Consider the following 19,698-nt stretch of genomic DNA (forward strand, 5'->3'; position numbering starts at 1 on the left):
AAAAAATACAAGTACATTCAATATATACGAAATATAAAATAATCAATGTTTTGAGTATTAAACCTAACCATAACAATAAAAACTCAAATCTACTTCCTATATATAAAAAAAGTTGAGCAAACATTTAACAAAATGTATACCATTTCAATCATGAAAATCATGTCATGCTAATACAAACTTATAATCTCTAACAGCAACAATAAAAATAAAAAGTAAACAAGTTTAGTTAGACATATATGCGAAGATGATATAAAAACGTGTGCTCATTGTAAAAAATATAACAAGAAAGAAAGATAATAACTAAAATAGTATAATGTCAGAAAATGCATTTGAAAACAAATTAAAAAAAAAACAAGTTAGAAAAATAAACGAATATCAAACGTTAAGTAAAATAATGTAATATCCCTCATCACTTATTTTTTTGTTAAAGAGAAAAATCATTATTATACACATCTCTTGAAAATGCAAACCTAAAACAGAAACCACAAAATCATACAAAAAATAAAATCTAGATCACAAGTAAAGTATATCCCGCCCTACTACGGATCTACCATAGTATAGAATATAAAAGGTTGAGTTTTAGAAAAGGTGGATGTGGTGTCATTGGCATACACTCACTACACCATAGACCATCTTTAAAACTAAGTTTTGCTTCATCTTTCTTGCATTCCAGTTGGATTGCATGAGTGGGCTGGTGTAGAGACCATAAACCCTTAAACATTTAAACAATTCAAATCTTTTTTTTTTTACTGCTGAAATACGGAGCGTGGACCCGTCAGATAATAAGCAGCTGGCTCTCGTAAATACTATGTAGCATAAGGAACCTTCAAACTCTGAAGCACCGATCGAAGAACGTTATGTCTTTATCTCAGGTGTCGCCTATCCGATCCTTAAGCGAAGACAAGAATTCATGTCTTAGTCACAAACCATGCTGGTACCTCGAGCCATCAGCACAGAAAAAGACTGCTTTATCCACAGAATCTCATCATAAATAATTTACGGACATGAAAATATTTTATCTAGTAAAAACCAGTGGCATTATTTCCAAAAAAAATGTAAACTTTGTTTAAACTGTGTATATGAATTAAAAACTCAATACACCGATGCTTTCACTGCTCGGTAAAATCTCTTAGAACTATTAAGAAACTCCAAAGAAAAAGTTTTTCCTTCGAAGTATCTTTCACAGATTGCATGGTCACCTGAAAGGAAACTGGTAAAAAAGACAAAGAGACTTGCCATCTCTTCTGGTCTCAGATCTTTATTCATATGTCGAGAAGAAGCCTCTGAGGATCTTCCACAACATCCTTAATACGGCGCAAGAAATACACAGCCTCTCTCCCATCAATAAGCCTATGATCATAGGTCAGCGCCACGTACATCATTGGCCTCGGTACCACGCTTCCTCCCACAACCATTGGACGTTGCACGATTGAATGCATTCCAAGAATAGCAGACTACAAATGAAAGATTTGTTTTGCGTTAGTAAGGGGACAAAACCAGTTTCCTTTGTTCAGGTTTTAGTGTATCGTGAGGATTGAACCGAACCTGAGGAGGGTTGATGATAGGAGTGCTAATGAGACTTCCATAGACACCACCATTTGATACTGTGAATGATCCTCCAGCCATCTCGTCGATTGATATCGTTCCTTCATTGGCCTTCTTAGCAAGAGAGTTTATCGTTTTCTCTATGTCCGCAAAGTTCATCTGGTCAGCACCTCTGATGACTGGAACCACAAGACCCTGAACACAGAAAAAGGATCAATTACTACTACTACCTTACCTCTAAACCCTAAGATGGTATTGCCATGCAATGTTTGGATCTTTACGAAGAAAATTGCAGAAACAAACCTTAGAGGTACCAACAGCAATACTGATATCTACGTAGTCTCTGTAAATGATATCATCTCCGTCGATAACGGCATTTACTACGGGTTGGGCCTGGAGGGCACTAACAGCAGCCTGAAGTAAAGGGTTAAAGAAAGATTACTTTAACGGTAAAGTTCTGATATGATGATTAGCTAATGAAATCTTTTAATTTCAATCGTACTTTAATGAAACCAGACATAAGCCCCAACTTCACTCCGTGCTTTTCAAAAAATGCATCCTTGTATTGAGATCGGAGCTTCATCAGATTTGTCCTACGTGAGAAAGGAAAACCATGTTGATGAACTAACAGTTGGGTAATAATTGAATATTGATAAGAGACATCATCATGAGTTGTTTAGCGGTAACTCACATATCAACTTCATTGAACGTTGTAAGCAACGCAAAAGTGTTTTGAGAGTCTTTCAACCTAGTCGCCACACGTTTGCGGAGTCTTGTCATAGGAACCTGCAATGTTGTAAAGATGCCATATAATCAAATTATGCTAATGGAAATAGCTTTTCCGTCACAGGGAAAAGGATTAGACATCATAAAAGTAAAGACTAAATGACACAGTTTACATACCCGTCTTTCCCTATCCTTGGGAGGAAGCTGTGGTTCTTTAGCTGACTGTTTAGTCGGGGGTGGAGGCGATGGTGCCTTGGGCTTTTCCGCAACTTTAGTACTTTCAACTTTGGGAGTCTCGGCAGGAGGAGAAGGCTTGGCAGCAGGCTTCTCTGCTACCTTTTCTGAGGGTGCAACATGAGACACAGCATCTGCAGACTTCGAAATAATAGCTACCTTGTTTCCAGGTTCTACAGTGTCTCCTTCTTTGACAAGAAACTGCATAAAAGGAATAAGAAGGATAGGTATATGAACGCAGGAGAAAACCCCAGAAACAATAAATGACACAAAAAATTTACCTCTTGGATCACACCGCTTGCTGGGCTAGCAATATCTATTGTCACCTATACAACATAAATGAATCAAACACAATGATTATAAAAGCTACACCAGAAACCTGAGAGAACATCTGCTGGGGAAAAAAAGAAACATGGAGATAATAAAGCAAGTAATTGATTGATACCTTGTCAGTTTCAATTTGTGCAATAGCCTCGTCAGCCTCTACTCTGTCACCAGGTTCTGCAAGAACAACAAAAGAAGCAACGTTTAATAAAAATATTAGATACATACTCTACATGCACCGGAATGAAAAAAACAATGATGAAAAATGCGAAGAAAAACATACTCTTGAGAAAGTTGGCCAAGGTTCCATCGGTGATCGATTCACCCATGTGAGGCACAACAGCTTCAACGACATCGCCTTCAATAACATATACAGAAAAAAGTGTGTCAAAAAGGCATAGAGATAGAAGCAACCATAACAACAGAGAGCAAAACCCAATTTGAGACATACGTTTGATAAATGAAACTAATATTTGATGATATGCATAAGCTATCCAAACATTGGTGGTGCAGTTATAAAGGGTCACTTGGCTAAAGCTACTGTGAGTTCCAAAACATGGGAAACAAAACGTAACTACAAGTAACAGAATATCTGGAGCTATAGCAACCATACCGCTATCAGATGAATACGGCCTGACCCATTTCTGCAGGGTTGTGCCTTGGAAGCTGCTGAAAACAGTCCTACTACACCACACACATGAATATTAAATTTTGTAAGGTAGAAAGTACAAGAAATGTAAGAGATTTTCATTGAACAAAACAAAAAAGAGGATGCTAACCTCGAGCACTCTGAACACCCTGCAAATAAGAGAAGAATTGTTAAATCAAAGAGCCTTAAGAACTAGCAAAAGAATCACAACAACAAAGGTTCAATAATAAAAACCTGGACAAGAACGATGATGGAAGCTACGAGCATCGGTTCCACGAGGCACCAGAGTCTGTGTAATTCAAACAACACTTAGCTTGGTCATCGAAGAAACAAAATTTCACATGCATATAGATCATCAAGTGATATTTCCCCAAACTACAAAACATAATCTGGACGGAGTCATCGAAGAAAGGCGTACCTGCGTTGCAGCAAGAGAATGGAAGCTTTGTGTTGTTGACGCTACAACACGAGAAGACTGCAGCGATTTCCCCAATCCCTGAAATAGAGAGAGAGATCAATCAATATCTCACAATAACATGGAACGAATCTAAGGAAGACTCACCGAAGCAGAAGAGCCTCCTCCTCGAGTGGAAGCTCTCCTTATGACAGCACGCAACATCATCGCTCCCGCCGAATCTCTGTTATTGTTTTTTTCAAAATCAAATCAAATCAAATCGGTGATATTCAACACTCTAATCATAACGCCAAATCCATTTTGTCGTACTTTTTTCAAACAAAAAAAAAATGCTCAGATTCGTAATCGGTCCGTTGAAGATTTTCACGCAAATCTCATAAATAAAAATGGATCAAGAACACTGGAGAAAGAGAGAGAGAGATCGAATGATTACCAACTTTAACGCGGAATGAGAAAGCTAGGGTTCGTTCCCACAAACTCAACGTGAGAGAGGACTCGTGTGACTTTTCTGAGCTTTGAGCAATTCTCAAGATGAATATGGCAACTTCACAGGATTCTTCCACGTGTCATACTCCCTTTTCTGATGAAAATGAATATATCCACATTAAATGAATATTCGGATCAACGGTGTGAAGTATTATTAACAGAGAGAATGCATAAAACGCTGACGTTTCATTAACACCAACCGGCCCATGGGCCCATAATACTACCAAAAACAAATTGATTAGTCACTCACTTTTCAAACACAGTGATGTCTTACAGAAAGACTTCTCACTTTTCACAATCTTATACATTTTCATTTCATCAAATTCAAGTTCCCATCTAACAAATGTTTGAATTTACAGTTACCAACCAATTGATCAAGCCTAAAACCATGAACAAAACCTATTGAGAAATGGCTCAAAAAGGAACAAATGAAATAAATATATGAAAAGGATTGTCAGATAAGAGTCCCATTATCAGGTCTAGGAGGTTTCTTTGCAAACAGAGACGACTTCCCATCAAAAAGACTTGAAAATGATTGGCGCGGGCTCTGTTCCCTACTCTTATGTTCGGTTTCTGATGGAACTCTTTTCTGGTTTCCTTCTTTACCACGGAAGATGAAACCAAGCCTCTTGAACCGCCGTTTTGTTTCGTTCCCGCTTGATGGCGACTCCTCTGTCGTCTGCTTCATTGATCTCAACACTTCTTCTGGACGTTTTAACATTGTTTCCACGGTTTCATACACCTACCAAAGACAAAACAATCCAAATGTATGATTAGTGATCATGATGCTTCATATCCACATGCCTTTTACTTTTGTTGTCAAAATATTCTTTTAAGTCTATCAATATTATGAGATTTCCAGGCATTTGCACAAGGTTTACCTGGCAGAGATCATCAAGCTTATCAGTGCATGCGCCTCCCTGGCAAATCGCCACTACATACTCCTTGCATTCGAAGAAAAGCTTTGTCAAGTCTTCGTTTGTGGCTACTACTGGCTCCACCATTACAAATCCCAGGGCAACCTGTACATTTTATAACCATCCCAATCTCTTTATAGCTAAAATTATATAATAAAAACATCAGGAAATTAGCAAAAAAACAAGGAAAAATGGTTATCGCGTAGAGAGATAAACTAGCGGAGTTTATTATGGTTTATTATCTGGGTGAATTGTGGAGTTTTACATCAATCACTCTACTTATGTAAATTATGCATACGAACTGAAGACACTTCTTCTAGACCAGGCTGCACTGTGACCTTACAATTTTACAAAGACAAAAAAAATAAAAGAAAGGATGCGATTTGATGGAGGAAACTTACAAGAGAAACGAACAGTTGCTCGAATAATTCAGCAGCTGGAATGTCTTCCAAAGAATTCAAAATTCCTTCTCTGTTACAGATTTTGTGAGAGATACCATGAGTGATCAAACACATGATCCACTAACCACAATGTATAATTTGGTATGTTATTGACACTTACACAGCTAAATCTTCATCATAGAGAGGAGTTTGTTTAACAGCAGGCAGTGGTTTAGCTGTTTCCCACAGCTCACGCCATAAATTACCTAATATCATATAAAAGTTGCAAAGATAGTTCAGAGCAAGACTTGAAAGATTACATATTATGGTTTAACCACACAAAGAGAATTGAGACACTGGTAAATCGTATGAGAACGATGAACAGGTTAAAAGGTCGAACCTTCTTTTTGCATCCTGGTACTTAATTGACCTCGTAGGGGAGAAGAGTCATCTCCAGAAGAGGTATCATTCTCAGTCCAGTCTGAAGGAGAATGCCATCTTACAAAATCTTCCAAAATACAACCAGGATTTGCTGCCTAAGATAAGCAAACACAAATCTAATATGAATTATGAACACTAGACTCCAAACATCTCATCGCTAAGATTATTCACTTTTAAACAACCACCTTGAAAGCCTGCATGTCAGACAAGAGTTGAGAACACCCAGCTCCCATGCTGAGCCATAAGAAAGACAACAATCCAATCCATCAAAACAATTGGATATTTGAAAATGTTCTGATATGCTTATGAGTGAAATAGACATTACTAAACCAGATCAAATGTCTAGTGTTTTCCATTTCACAATGTTTAAACTCAGGATATAAAAGCAGATCGATTAAGTTTTACAACCCATAGAAAAGAGCTATGGCGTATGACTTTAAATAAGTATTCAATTGCACTAACCTCCCTCTCCGCAATACTAGTTCCTCTGTTTCTTTAATAAGATCTTCTGTCAATAGCGGACCCTCCTACAAGGATATGAATTAACACTAGGGACATAAGAGATAAAGATAGCTAATAAACTACGAAGAAAGTTACAAACCTGTGTTACTGGGGCATACACAGGCTCACCAGTTTCCAACATTGTTAAGTTCTCAACTTGATGATATACGCCCAGCCGGAGAATTAGTTCTCCCGTACTACTTTTAGCATACAAAAGAGAAACCGGAGAAGCTGTTGCTTCTGAAACGTATGACTCTTCGTTGGCTGAACTGGCTTGCCTCAGTACAGCATCTAATGCTTCAGAAGCAGCTACCCGGCGTGCTTTTCTGGCAAGACAGCAGTTTATAACCTGCAACCATTGGTGAAGTAGGCAACTTTTTAAATCTGGATTCTCGTCCAGCGTTATCCACGGTATCTGTTTCTCTTCTTTCCAAAATCTCCTCAACTGCAGATGTCGATAATTTGAGAGAGGTTATCAATGAGCTACGGTATGTTGCGGTGGTTTATTCAAGGAAAATGTACCAAAAGAGTGATCTATCCACTAATCTTAATCCATATGTAAATCATACTATAAGTGCGGAGAAGGTAAGAATGATATTTTAAAGCCAAAGATTTTGCAATACAACAGCTTACTTCATCAACAACCCTGCACCAGAATAAAGCCATTCTCCTTGGTGTTGTAAAACTTCCAATCACTTCAGCAAGCTTAACAACAAAGCTACAAGGGGGAGCAGCATGAAGATCTTTTGCGAAAGAGGCTCTTCTGGTAGGAGACCCCAGATCAGAGACAATCATTCTGATGAGGAAGTTACTTTCTGTAAATAATTTGACAAACTTAAAAACATATAGCAGTAACTGGAACATAGTTTGATGAAGAAAACTTTTATCGTGTAAGGCAAAACCTACCAACATTAAACAAGGCATTTACTAGAGAAACAAGTTTTTCCTCGTCTCCTGAATCAAAACCAACTTTATCCTCTTTTTCACCAAGAACCAGTGATTTCACCGCAGAGAGGCTCAAGGCCCCCCTCTCCTTCACTGGTGATGAACTTCCAGACGATGCAACAAAGTCTTTCACAGTCGTAGCCCTTTTTCCCGCTCTGGGAAAAAAGGAAGAGGGAAAAAATCTCTATCTTAGCAATAAACTACATGAAGATCTAAACAAAAACTCATGTATCAATAATACTCACTCAATAGCTGTAGCCAGCTGCTTCACAATGGATGTTCGAGGAATACTCTTCACATCAACAGTTTTTAGAGATTCTAACAAGTAGCCAACATCAGATGCCTAAAATTCGCCATCAGAAGAAAACTCAATCATCTAAAAGCGGAGAAGCAAACAAATGGCATGCTTTGGCAATGAACGTAGCAACAAAAGCTTTCCCAAAAGGTAGACCGTTTTATTATACCTTGGCTTCTTGCTCTTGCTTAGCTTTAAGAATGTATAAATTATGGTCGTAGAAAGGAAGAGCCATGGCTGAATCCTCCTCAGCTTTCTCTTTATCTTCTTCGACAACTTCTTTCCTCCCGATTCTTAAGTTTCTCAGTTTATTTTGCCACTCTTTCTTTTTCCTAGTATGTGCAGCTCTCCATCCCTCAGGCTTCACTCCATTCTCCTCCTGTCCCCAACATTTCCCATTAGCATGAACTAAAAGAATGTGTATCTATGCACAATATTCACATAGCATCCCACTTCATCATGAAATGCTTTATAACAATCTCCTATGATCACAAAGAAAATAACATCAATGTGACTACAGAGGGTGGTGCGCAAGAAAGTGAGTAAAGCTTACTAGAAATTCAAATAAATGTCAAGAATTTTGAAATGTTATAATCTTGAATCTTCTTCTTATTCTATACATATAGCCCAAGATGATGATGATTTCATAATTGTGTTACCTTAGAGTCATTATCATTCCTGGTTGATTGCTGCTGCTCCTCCTCCTCCTCTTCAACGATACCAATTATAGGAAAATAATAAAAAAAAAACACTCAAATGAATATCACCAACAACAACAAAAACAAGAACACCGAAATAGAATTTAGTTTTGACACAATAGAGAGAATCCAAAATAGAATTATGATTCAATCAAAACGAGGAAAATGGATAAAATCAGAGGTCGAGCGATAAAACGTCGTTGCATCAGTCAAATTTTAGTAAATGGGAGATTAAGTACACTGAAGCGGAAGCTAAGGGAAGAGAGGGAGAGAGAGAGAGAGAGAGAGTATACCTGGATCGGATTTGAGATCAGTGAAGACGCGCTCCGCTTTAGCAGCGGTGGAATTGAAGGCGGTTCTAGCTTTGGAGACCAAGGACGACGGCGGCGCCGCATCCATTAAGTTAAAGGAGAGTTGCGCCTTGTTGTGCATTGAATGATTTTTGAGGAAAATGAGATGAAGAAGACAGAAGAAGGTGAGAATCGATCAACGAGGAGATATTTTGCAAGAGAAAGCAGGAGAATTAACGAAGACACTCGTGAATATTTAAATGTTAACCAAAAATGAGATAAGAAGAGTAATGTTTTTGCATTATACAATTGTATGGAATGTAATTTAATATGGAGAGATTGGCCTATCCATTTCAGATTATACAACCCACAATTATAACCATTTTATGAAAGATTTTTTTTTTTTTTGGTAACGCAAACGATTATATTAAAACTGAAAAGAGTTTAAGCGATTACATTCGAAGCTAGATTCAACAGTAACAAGATAGAACCGGAGGGATCCTCGACGGTTTGATGAACATCATAAAAACAAAACACTAGAACAAAGGACAACAAAGCTAACAAGAGAGTTTTGCTCGACAATTGGAGAACCATGGGAAGCATCAGCTGTGTCCCTGAATAGGTTACTACCACGAGCCTGAAATGGTCGTAATCGACGTTGATTAAACCAAACAGCAAAGTTTGGAAGGTGGTGGAACGAGCATGAACAGCTCTAGCTCCGACATCTTCGAAGTTCTCCGAAGAAACTAGGTGAATCTGTGATGGATGTACAAATAATGGCAATTTCAGCACAACATCACAGCTTTGGGCTAGGTGAACCCTTTGCACTAAGGCGCGATGGCGGACCGTGGACAGACATGATGCTTTGGAGGAGGAATGATGGCTCAAGTTTAAAACAATTGGCAAGTTTAAACTCCATAAATGGTTTTGGTTCAAACCAAAGCATGTGTCAGTTGAGTACCAACGGCTCTCGGAAGGGATTGGAATGACGGGGCGAGGCGGCGGAGAGGTGATACTCTTGACTATCAATGATGAGAGAATGTGAACTGAGGTCCGGCTGAGAAAGTGAATTTCGATATTACCGTATCGGGATCCATAGCTCTCGTCGGGACCTGAGCTAAACTGCAATCCCATTGCAACATATTGAAAACTCATATCAGAGGATCTGTCGGGGTTGAGAAAATATATGACCAGTGGTTCACAGAGTTGAGATGGTGAAGAGACGGGACAGAGGGGAGGAGACGCTTCAGGTACACATAAACCCTTAGATCTGGCGAGCCCATACTCGAGACGACTTGATCTGGTGGTTCTGCTTTTGACAGCCAAATTATGGGCTTTCTGAACTGTGAGATTCACAACGTCCGGCCGGTCAGGATGGAGAACAAAACGCCGTGGACAAGACCTTGCATTGTCAGATGACTAATTGGTTACAGAGAGTTCGGCGGGGCAGCTAGCAAGCCCTAGTGAATTGTGGCGGTGGGAGGTGATGACAAACACGAATGGAGAATGGGGAGACTCCCTTGAGAGCACAGATCCGGCTCCAAAGTTGAATGACGGGCTCGCCACTGAAGATAAAAACACCACCCAGAAGGATAGAGCCACTGCAAGGGGTGATTCGAGGAGACGTCTTGACTTCCTCCGTTGCACTGAATAAGGCTTCTCGTTGTCAATCTTTAACAACAGAAAGCATGGAAACAAGCAAACTAACAAGTAAGAACATAACAGATCTATGAAAGATTTACATCTATTTTATCCTAATTTGATATCATACGTACCTCATTTTGTTTTCCAACATAATATCAGAGTAACGATGGTTTATGTTTATATATCATATGATGTATTCTTGCCAATAGAATCATTTTCTTCTATTGTCCAAAACAAAAATGATTTTCTGATTTTCTTCTAATGTTGAAAGGGGCCAAACTTTTTTATAGAAATTCAGTAGTCTAAGTAAGTCTCTAATTATATGGGTGAAGTTCAATTTTCTTTTAGCTCCCTTTTATGGTGTACTTTGACTTCTTTTTCTTACTAATGGTGCGGTCCAATCCGATTCAACCGCTTGTTTCAGTTCTGTAATGTTCATACTTGCATATTAATGAGTAACTCATCATTGCCATCGACTAGCAAGGTAGGAATGATTCCTATAACAACAAGTAATAAAGGATAAAGGACAAGAAACATGAAAACATAAACTTCCATCTTGGTATATAAGGCTCCTTTTCTCATCCCTCAAATAAGTTTAGTTTCCTGGTCTGTCTTTGGTCTATGTTTTATCCTTGGTGGCTTCTGTGGATTGAAGCAGTATAAAGAGGTTGAGGCTTTGAAGCGTTCAGATGAAGGGTCTGTTGAGTAAGGGCTTTATATCGGGTGTTGCTTCTTTATGGGTGTTGTTTTAGTTTCGCAAGGTAGTGTGTGTATGATTATCGTGAATGAGTGGTTCAAATGAGGATGCTGCTATTCTTCATAAAGTCCTCTGCGGTGTGTGCTCTCTTGCTCAGTTCGTAGCAAGAAATCCGGCTAATCATAGTCAATTAAGCTCTGATTCTATTATCTCTTGTTAGGTTATTTTCTAGATTCACTTGGTTAGTTGCAAGGTGTCATGGTTTATTTGTTCTGTTTAGTTGCTCGTGTATCCTTTAAGCTTAAGTCTCCCGCTGTTGGGGTTTAGTTTCCGGAAATCGTTATGTGTTCTGCCGGCCTTAATGTTTCACCATGTATCCTTCAATGTTATCAATGAAAATCTTCAGATGAAAAAAAAAACACGCTTCTCACCTCCTCTTTAACACAAACAAGCACGTGTTGCCGTTTCTATGGAAGAAGTCATCGTATTTCAGATCTCCATAGTGAATAAGATGACTCGTATATCATGTATGGTCTACCATATTACAGTAAAAACTTTATAAATTAATAATGTTGAGATTATGATATTTTGTTAATTTATAGAGTTATTAATTTACAAAAAGTTTTTTTCAGATTTCCTATTTTTTAAAATATATTTTTTATAAATTAAGAAAAACATTTGATTTTAGTGTATATACATTAATTAAAAAATTTGAAATTTGTTTCATATTTTTATTATATTATTTGGTGTATATAAAATATGTTCCATAACATTTAAATGTGGTTTTAGATATAATTTTACTATCGAACAGAAGGACGAACGTAACACACTGGTCCTCTGTAACAAAATCCGAAACCTTGGCCAGTCGATAATGTCTTCTTTAGTTTTAATTTTTATCTACAATCTTTAAAATTATCAAATATGCTTTAAATCAATTTCTAAAACTACAACAACAAAAATAGATAATTGTTGCAAACCCCCTATTTACTAAAATAATATTTTATGTACAGCTACATTAGATACGTACATATACAACAAAAATTATACATACAAAATTTTACACCACAAAATTTAAAGTTAGATCCCAACCAATCACCATTATTGTTAATTTTTTGGAACTGGTTAGAATCCAATAAAAAAGTATAAATTTAGAAATCAAGTCTCCAATTCCATTTTTTTCATTCCAAATCCTTTCTCTTTTTGCAGTAATCAGTACGAAATGCCACACAATCTTAAACACAAAAATTCATTTGAAAAAGAAAACAAAAGTTTCCGGTTTCCATTTTGTCACACTTCATGATAAAACAACGACGTATAAAGATCATGAAGCGACCAACTGAGAGAGACTTAAAGGAAACATGTATTGTGAATCTTCAGCAAACATGAGATCGGCGATAACACGAGAACCAGCTTCTGTGGGATGACCATAGTAATCCCAAAAGAGATATTTTGTTCTGTCCGAACAAACCCTCGCGGTCGGAAGACAAGGATGCTCCGCGTTTAGTTTCCCACGTCCGCAGCATGCCGATGTCGCGTCAGCTAAGCCTGAAATTAGAAAACTCAGCGTTTTGTGTTCATTATGCTCAATAGTACTATAAGTTTGGTTCTTTTAAACTTTCTATACAGAATCATTGCAATTTGCAATATATACATAGTTACATTCAGTTCGGTTATTCATCCCTAAGTTTATTACTCGTGATTTCGAAATTTAATATCCAAACTATACGTATTCTCAACGTACCGTAATGTGCAGGGTTGGAGTTAATATCTTGCATGGACTTGAAAATATCAAAGTAAGTGTAAATCATTGAGCTTAGCAACTCTTCTTTGAGCTGTTGCAACATCTTTATTAGAGCTTCGTTGTACAAAGAGGCAAACATGTTAACCTCTTCATTGCATTCATGGATCGTCCAGTTCTTCTCTCTTTTCTCAGGTGTGCAACCGAGTTGTGCTACCCCGAATATTAATAATCTAGGCGTTCCAGTCTCGTGAATTTTCTGGTAGTATAATTTCCTCAAATTAATTTAGTCATACTATAATAAAAAAGAAGGAAATCGCATTTTTTACCTTCAAATGCTCTTTGTATTTATCTGCTATAGATTGCATATATTGTTGAGCATTAATCTGTTGTGGAAGTTCCAAGTTCCTGTAATAATCCAAAACATCGTTGCTGCCTATGATCATAACGAATAAAGATTTGGATATGTGAATTTGTGCTTTGGATGATCCAAGCTTTCTTGTGAGTTCTTGATGAATAGAGCGCCAATGGTCTTGTTGCTGTGACAAAGGGATAGCTTGTCCCTGAAATGATTAAGTCAATAAATTAACAAAACAATATATATAGGGATAGTTAACTTAGATGAGTGCATACTAAGCATCTCCATTGGAAAATATCATTTGACTATCTAAACATCGAGAAAACCATCAATTAAATATCAAACTTTCTCGTTTTCACCAAAAAAAACATGAACTTATCTCTAAACCAAATAAATACTAAACTTACTTTGACTAAGCAATTTTAGTATTATTTTTGGTCAACCTATTTGGCCGTCTATATGACGTCTACTTTTCACGGTGACTGAAACTACGTAGTTTTAAAATTAGAAAACAAAACAAATCTCCAAATCATAATACCTTAAAACCCTAAACGAGAAAACGATTTCCTTTCATCTCTCTTGTATCTTGTCCTTCAAGAATCAAATCCAAACCATCCTTGAATCAATCCTCCAAATATGAGACGAAAAAATTAGATATTTGTCGCCCTATGACAAACGAACCCGAACCTGCTCATGATCCTACTAGTGTCGTTGTTGAGAATGAAGGTGATGGCGGCGAAGAGCATGAAACAATCCCTAGTGATGACTGTGAAGCGATTATTGATGACCCTGGTGATGAAGAAGTGGAAGATAATGATATTGGAGAAGAAGAAGAAGAAGAAGTTCTTGGTATTAGAGTTGAAGAACAAACTTGTGAAGTGTTATCTACACACATTGGAGATATAGCAATGAATGATGGAGAAAACGATGATGAGAGTGGAGATGACGATTGCTGGAAGGAGGATCAGATTCCCGATCCTATATCATCTGAAGATGATGAAGAGGATGCGAGAAGGGAAGCTAGTGAGGATGGAGCATCAAGTGATGATGTCTTGGTACTTGGAAAGACGTTTTCTTCTGCAGCTGAGTTCAAGCAAGCTCTCTTGAGGTATTCTCTGAAAACAAGATACAATATTAAGCTATACATATCGACACAAATGAGGCTTGCTGCTGTTTGCTCGGATACTGAATATGATTGCCCTTGGAGAGTGTACTGTTCATATGAGAAGAGGAAACATAAACTACAGATCAAGGTGTATATCAATGAACATGCTTGTGTAAGATCTGGTTACTCTAAGATGCTAAAGAGTTCATCAATTGCGCAACTGTTTTCTGAAAGATTGAGAGTGAATCCAAAGCTTACGGCTAAGGAAATTGGTGAAGAGATCAAGCGGTCATACAATTTGACTGTAACAGATGGTCAATGTCAAAAAGCGAAAACCAAAATCACTAGGGAAAGAAAAGCAAGCCACGAAGCTCACTTTTCACGAATATGGGATTATGATGCCGAGCTTCATAAGACTAATCCAGGCACCATCACAGAGATAGTGACCATTCCAGGAGCTACACCAAGACACAAGCAAAAGTTTGATCGGATCTATGTATGTTTTGAAGCACAACGAGCAGCTTGGAAGTCTACTTGTAGACCAATCATAGGTCTAGATGGAGCGTTTTTAAAATGGGATGTGAAGGGGCAGTTGATTGCTGCGGTTGGAAGAGATGGAGACAACCGAATTGTTCCTATCGCTTGGGCTGTTGTGGAGATCGAAAATGATATTAATTGGGCATGGTTTGTCAATCATCTGAAGATTGATTTGGAACTTGGCGATGGGAACAATTACACAATTATATCTGATAGGCAAAAGGTACACACTGAATAGTCTCATGATTTTTTTTTTTTTGTTTTGATTATTTACAATCATAACAAGTGTTTTATGTACTGCTTTGTAGGGTTTGTTGAAAGCTGTCCACCAAGAACTCCCCAATGCTGAACATCGAATGTGTGCGAGACACATACTTGGAAATTGGAAGAGAGACAGCCACGACCCGCGGCTAGAGATACTGTTCTGGAAGATAGCTCGCAGCTACACCATGGGAGACTTTCATGAGCATATGAACGAGCTAGAGAAGTACAATGTAGTGGCACATCGAACACTACAAGTCACCAATCCTCACACATGGTCTAGGGCATATTTTAAGGTTGGTTCATTTTGCAATGATAATCTGAACAACCTTAATGAATCTTTCAATAAAACAATTCGTGAGGCTAGGAGGAAACCATTACTTGAAATGCTAGAGGATATTAGGAGACAATGTATGGTACGCACAGCAAAGAGGTCTATAATTGCTAATAGGGTGAAGACTAGATTCACTAAGAGGGCACATGTTGCAATAGAAACAGCTATAGCTAAGGCTCATGATTGTTTTAGATACATGGCTACGGGGAATGTATACGAAATTGACTATCATGACTGTACGTATAGTGTTGATATGGGTCTGAAAACTTGTGGTTGTGGGATGTGGCAACTAAATGGAATTCCGTGTAACCATGCCGCTTGTGTGATCACTGCAAAGAAACAGAAAGTGGATGACTACGTTTCAGATTACTACACTACCATAAGATGGAGAAAAACATATGAGCATAGTATTAGGCCTGTGGAAGGGATGAAGTTGTGGCCTAGGTTGAACAGATTACCCGTCTTGCCTCCATCAAATAGATTAGGTAATCGGGGAAGACCAAGTAACTATGCAAGGAAGAAAAGCGCCAATGAATCATCTTCTTCATCTAGTAAGACTAAGCTAAGTCGTGACAAGCGTATCATGACATGTTCCAATTGTAGAGAAGAAGGACACACCAAAGTGAGTTGTTCAAAACCAACGGTTGAACCTGAACCTAAACGACCACGTGGTCGTCCAAGAAAAAATCTGGTATGTTATTGTTGTTCTCATTATGTCTTTACTTATAAACAGTGTTGATATTATATGTGTTATATATAGGAAGGATGAGCAGAAGGTGGATCACAAGGTGTTTGATGCTCGGCTTTGATAGTGAGGATGCTGGTTATGGTGTTGTGTTTGATGTTTTACTTTAAAAACTTGCATGTCATGTCTGGTTTAAGAACTTGAAAGTTGTTTGTGCTTTCAAAACTTTGATAATTTGGTACCATGCTATCTCACGATGATTGACCACTATTTCATAATAACTTGAATGTTCGTGCTTTCAAGACGTTCTCATTGGTATTGCTCTGTTCTACAAAACTCTGTTTCTCTCTTACTCATCCGGAAACGCTTTGATCACTAGGTCACTGGTTCAAGCTTGCATGCTATTAGCTATTGCTCAAACTCTGTTTCTTGTGCAAGTGATGGAAGTTGCAAGCTATTAGCTATGGCTCAAACTCTGTTTCTTGTTCAAGTGATGGAAGTTGCAATCTATTAGCTGTGGCTCAAAATTTGTTTTTCTTTTTTCAAATTGGTCTTCTTATGGTAAATATTATGAAAAAAGTTCTTTGATTTGTATAATATAATATCACCGATATGACCACCATAACGGGAACATGAATAAAGATGAGTTTGCTTGATACTAGATTCTTTTGTTAAAAGAAAATTACTAGAATTAATACACACGACAATTTTCAAAACACAACAGTACATAAGATCTTACAAACTGAACACAATAACACATAATGTTTTAGATATCGATCACAACAACACATGGTGTTACGAACCAACAGAACAACACATGAGCTTTTCAGAACAAGGTCGCTGTTTGTTTTAACGACACTGGAACCACCGAATTCCTTTCATATTTTTTCCGCTACGTCTTCTTTTTTCACTCCGGCAACCAATAAAAAAGAAAATCATGACTAATTTTCAGTCGATGACGCTGAGGTTGGGGCTTTGTTTTGTTTTCTTATTTTAAAACGACGTAGTTGCACTCGCCGTTAATAGTAAACGTCATATAGACGACAAAATTGATTGACCAAAAGTAATACTAAATTGGCATGGTCAAACTAAGTTTGGTATTTATTTGGTTTACTGATAAGTTTGTGTTTTTTTTGGCAAAAACAAGAAAGTTCAATATTTAAATGATGGTTTTCTCTCTAAACATCTATCTTAATAAAGAATTATTCTTGGGTTCACCCTCTAGGGTGAACCTCTAGGTTCATCAACCATTAGAATTTCGTTATTTTATATTCGATATCTTTTAAAAAAGGAAACAAAATATTGTCAGATTATATCATGTTTTTAAAATAAGAAGGTTAAAAATAAATAAAAATAATAGTAGTTACAAAAAAAAAAATTTTTAAAAAAAAATATTTTTAACGTCGTCAGCAAAACACTAAACCCTAAATCCTAAATCGTAAACCCTAAACCCTTGGATAAATCCTAAACTCTAAATCAAAACACTAAACACTAAAACACTAAACCATAAATCATAAACCCTTGAGTGTTTTAATGTTTTTGATTTAGAGTTTATGATTTATCCAAGGGTTTAGGATTTACCCAATGGTTTAGGTTTTAGGATTTAGGATTTACGGATTAGGATTTAGGGTTTAGGATTTAGTGTTTTGCTGATGACGTTAAAAATATTTTATTAAAAAATATTTTTTTTTCTGTAACTACTACTATTTTTATTTATTTAATTTTTACTTTTTTTTTAATTTTAAAACATAATATAACTTGACAATATATATTTTTTTTTTTAAATATCGAATATAAAATAACACAATCTTATTTGTTGGTGAACCTCTAGGTTTACCATAGGGTGTGAACTCAAGAATAAATCATTGATGAAGGAGAGACAAAACTTTTTTTTTTCTGAAAGACAAAACTTTCTAAAAGAGTATTTGAAATAACCAAAAAAGAGTTAAATCTTGAGATAGCTATTAAAAGAGTTTATTCGAAATAACCAAAAAAGGAAATTAGTTTTGGAGAGAGAGAGAGTAGAGAAAAGACGATGGAAGGTGTTATTGAGTGCAATTTCCACTATGAAAACCTTTCATGCCATTGTTTCTAAGTATTAAAAAATAAAATTCAAAGATTTAACGGTAGTTAAATATGTATACTAGTCAGTGGAAAACCCATGTGAGATATTGCACCAATGTGGCCATGTGGGTGGTTCTTATGTGGTCGATCTATGCTCACCGCCAATTTGTTTGGGTTTTATTTTCAGCTTAACTAAGTATATAACTTACAGTAGTTTGGTCGTCGCTACTAAAGATTCCGGCACCGGCGGATGCAAAACTTACACCTGTTACGGCGGCGGCCTCTCTCGCATTCTTTCTTAGTAAGAGTGAGAGATACGGCGGCGGTAGAGGCAACCCAAATTTCTTAGCTAATCAAAAGAACATATTAAAATTAATTCCAGAATGTGTATTACTCAAATCAGAAGGTTATTTTTGAAACATCGTAGCAACAATTTCGAATTATATATGTTCGCAAGAACATTTAACTTTTATTTCGTTTATCCTTTAATGTTCAACGTATAAACCTTTTTCGAAAAGTTATTTGAGTGAATATATTTGATATTAATGGATACAAAAATAATGACACCGTAAAAAAACTAACCGATAACATCGGCGGCGTTTTTGCCGTTACAGAATCTTCCCGTCGGAATATGGCAAGGAAAGTCGATGCCGTTAGGTGGATAGCTTTCCTTACAGAAATTGGTAAGCAATTATTATTTCCTGCATCAGCCAGCGAATCTCCGAACACATATACTCCTTGAATTGAAGCCAATGTCACTGCTTCTAAACCGGGAATTGAATCGAATAGGAGTAAGCCAACGAAAATGAGGAACGGCGTGTTCGCCGGCATCTTTCTTTTCAGGTTTTGAGGCTTTTGTAGTAGTAGGATAAGATATGCGTCTTGGGCGGCGAGAGTTTATTTGTATATATTATTAATAGTTTTTTTTATATATTTATATATATAAAATAGTTTTTGTTGTTATTATATAATTTCTTTACGATAGATCGAATCAATTTTTATTAAAAATAATGGAACAAAACTATAATTAATACATCATGGATTGATCGGATTGGACATTATACAAATTATGACATAAAAACCTTATTTTTTCCATCGAAAACATTCTTTAAAAAAGTGACCAGTATTGTTTTCACAGCTGAATTATTTTAACTTTTATCTTACCATCGAATTGATACATGTCATTTTAATGTTTTTAGTCGTATACTTAAGGAAAACTTACATTTTTGTAATTTAAAGTCGTTTTAAAAAATTCAAAATATAACATGTAAGAAAAAATCTAACATATAAGAAAAATATAACATATAAAGTGTCCTCATTTTTGTATTTTAAAGTCAATTTAAAAAAAATAACATATAAGATTTCCTCATTTTTGTAATTTAAAGTCATTTTAAAAAATTCAAAATATAACATATAAGAAAAAATCTAA

The 19,698-nt window shown here is 36.6% G+C and overlaps 2 protein-coding genes and 2 pseudogenes across 5 annotated transcripts; all 4 read right to left on the reverse strand.

The window, feature by feature from the left end:
• Positions 1–1,013: 1,013 nt before the first annotated feature.
• On the reverse strand, positions 1,014–4,496 carry LOC106327844 (dihydrolipoyllysine-residue succinyltransferase component of 2-oxoglutarate dehydrogenase complex 1, mitochondrial-like). Its single transcript, XM_013766124.1, has 15 exons — positions 4,327–4,496; positions 4,041–4,116; positions 3,897–3,974; positions 3,713–3,767; positions 3,609–3,627; positions 3,443–3,510; positions 3,113–3,187; positions 2,951–3,006; positions 2,787–2,831; positions 2,449–2,706; positions 2,237–2,331; positions 2,048–2,138; positions 1,849–1,959; positions 1,546–1,740; positions 1,014–1,454 (listed from the first exon to the last, which is right to left on the reverse strand). The coding sequence occupies exons 2-15, from the start codon at positions 4,098–4,100 to the stop codon at positions 1,263–1,265; spliced, it is 1,398 nt and encodes a 465-aa protein (XP_013621578.1). The 5' UTR covers positions 4,101–4,116; positions 4,327–4,496; the 3' UTR covers positions 1,014–1,262.
• A 133-nt stretch (positions 4,497–4,629) lies between these two features.
• LOC106322438 (rab3 GTPase-activating protein catalytic subunit-like) lies at positions 4,630–9,125 on the reverse strand. 4 transcript variants are annotated; one of them, XM_013760449.1, is made up of 14 exons: positions 8,850–9,125; positions 8,518–8,567; positions 8,028–8,237; positions 7,809–7,906; positions 7,525–7,718; positions 7,252–7,433; positions 6,719–7,063; positions 6,580–6,644; positions 6,303–6,351; positions 6,077–6,212; positions 5,858–5,942; positions 5,698–5,767; positions 5,261–5,401; positions 4,630–5,121 (listed from the first exon to the last, which is right to left on the reverse strand). In XM_013760449.1, exons 1-14 carry the CDS (start codon positions 8,986–8,988, stop codon positions 4,834–4,836), a joined length of 2,052 nt encoding a protein of 683 aa, XP_013615903.1. In that variant the 5' UTR covers positions 8,989–9,125; the 3' UTR covers positions 4,630–4,833. The 4 variants fall into 4 exon arrangements, with proteins under 4 accessions (XP_013615903.1, XP_013615904.1, XP_013615902.1 ...); XM_013760450.1 differs by having other exon boundaries at positions 8,028–8,340; XM_013760448.1 differs by having other exon boundaries at positions 8,518–8,570.
• A 148-nt stretch (positions 9,126–9,273) lies between these two features.
• LOC106323420 lies at positions 9,274–10,963 on the reverse strand (annotated as a pseudogene).
• A 1,457-nt stretch (positions 10,964–12,420) lies between these two features.
• LOC106326010 lies at positions 12,421–19,114 on the reverse strand (annotated as a pseudogene).
• Positions 19,115–19,698: the final 584 nt, after the last annotated feature.

Source organism: Brassica oleracea, chromosome C2 (assembly GCF_000695525.1).
Source record: "Brassica oleracea var. oleracea cultivar TO1000 chromosome C2, BOL, whole genome shotgun sequence".
Lineage (NCBI taxonomy): Eukaryota > Viridiplantae > Streptophyta > Magnoliopsida > Brassicales > Brassicaceae > Brassica > Brassica oleracea.

Excerpts from the sequence above, each read along its gene's own strand:
- LOC106327844 (XM_013766124.1), bottom strand. The coding sequence starts at position 4,100 with ATGATGTTGCGTGCTGTCATAAGGAGAGCTTCCACTCGAGGAGGAGGC. Across the intron at positions 3,768-3,896 it reads ATTCTCTTGCTGCAACGCAG|ACTCTGGTGCCTCGTGGAAC; the intron begins GTACGCCTTTCT and ends TGAATTACACAG. Across the intron at positions 1,455-1,545 it reads CTATCATCAACCCTCCTCAG|TCTGCTATTCTTGGAATGCA; the intron begins GTTCGGTTCAAT and ends TTTCATTTGTAG.
- LOC106322438 (XM_013760447.1), bottom strand. The coding sequence starts at position 8,988 with ATGCACAACAAGGCGCAACTCTCCTTTAACTTAATGGATGCGGCGCCG. Across the intron at positions 8,238-8,517 it reads GGAATGATAATGACTCTAAG|GAGGAGAATGGAGTGAAGCC; the intron begins GTAACACAATTA and ends TGTTGGGGACAG. Across the intron at positions 7,719-7,808 it reads CAGCTGGCTACAGCTATTGA|AGCGGGAAAAAGGGCTACGA; the intron begins GTGAGTATTATT and ends CTTTTTTCCCAG.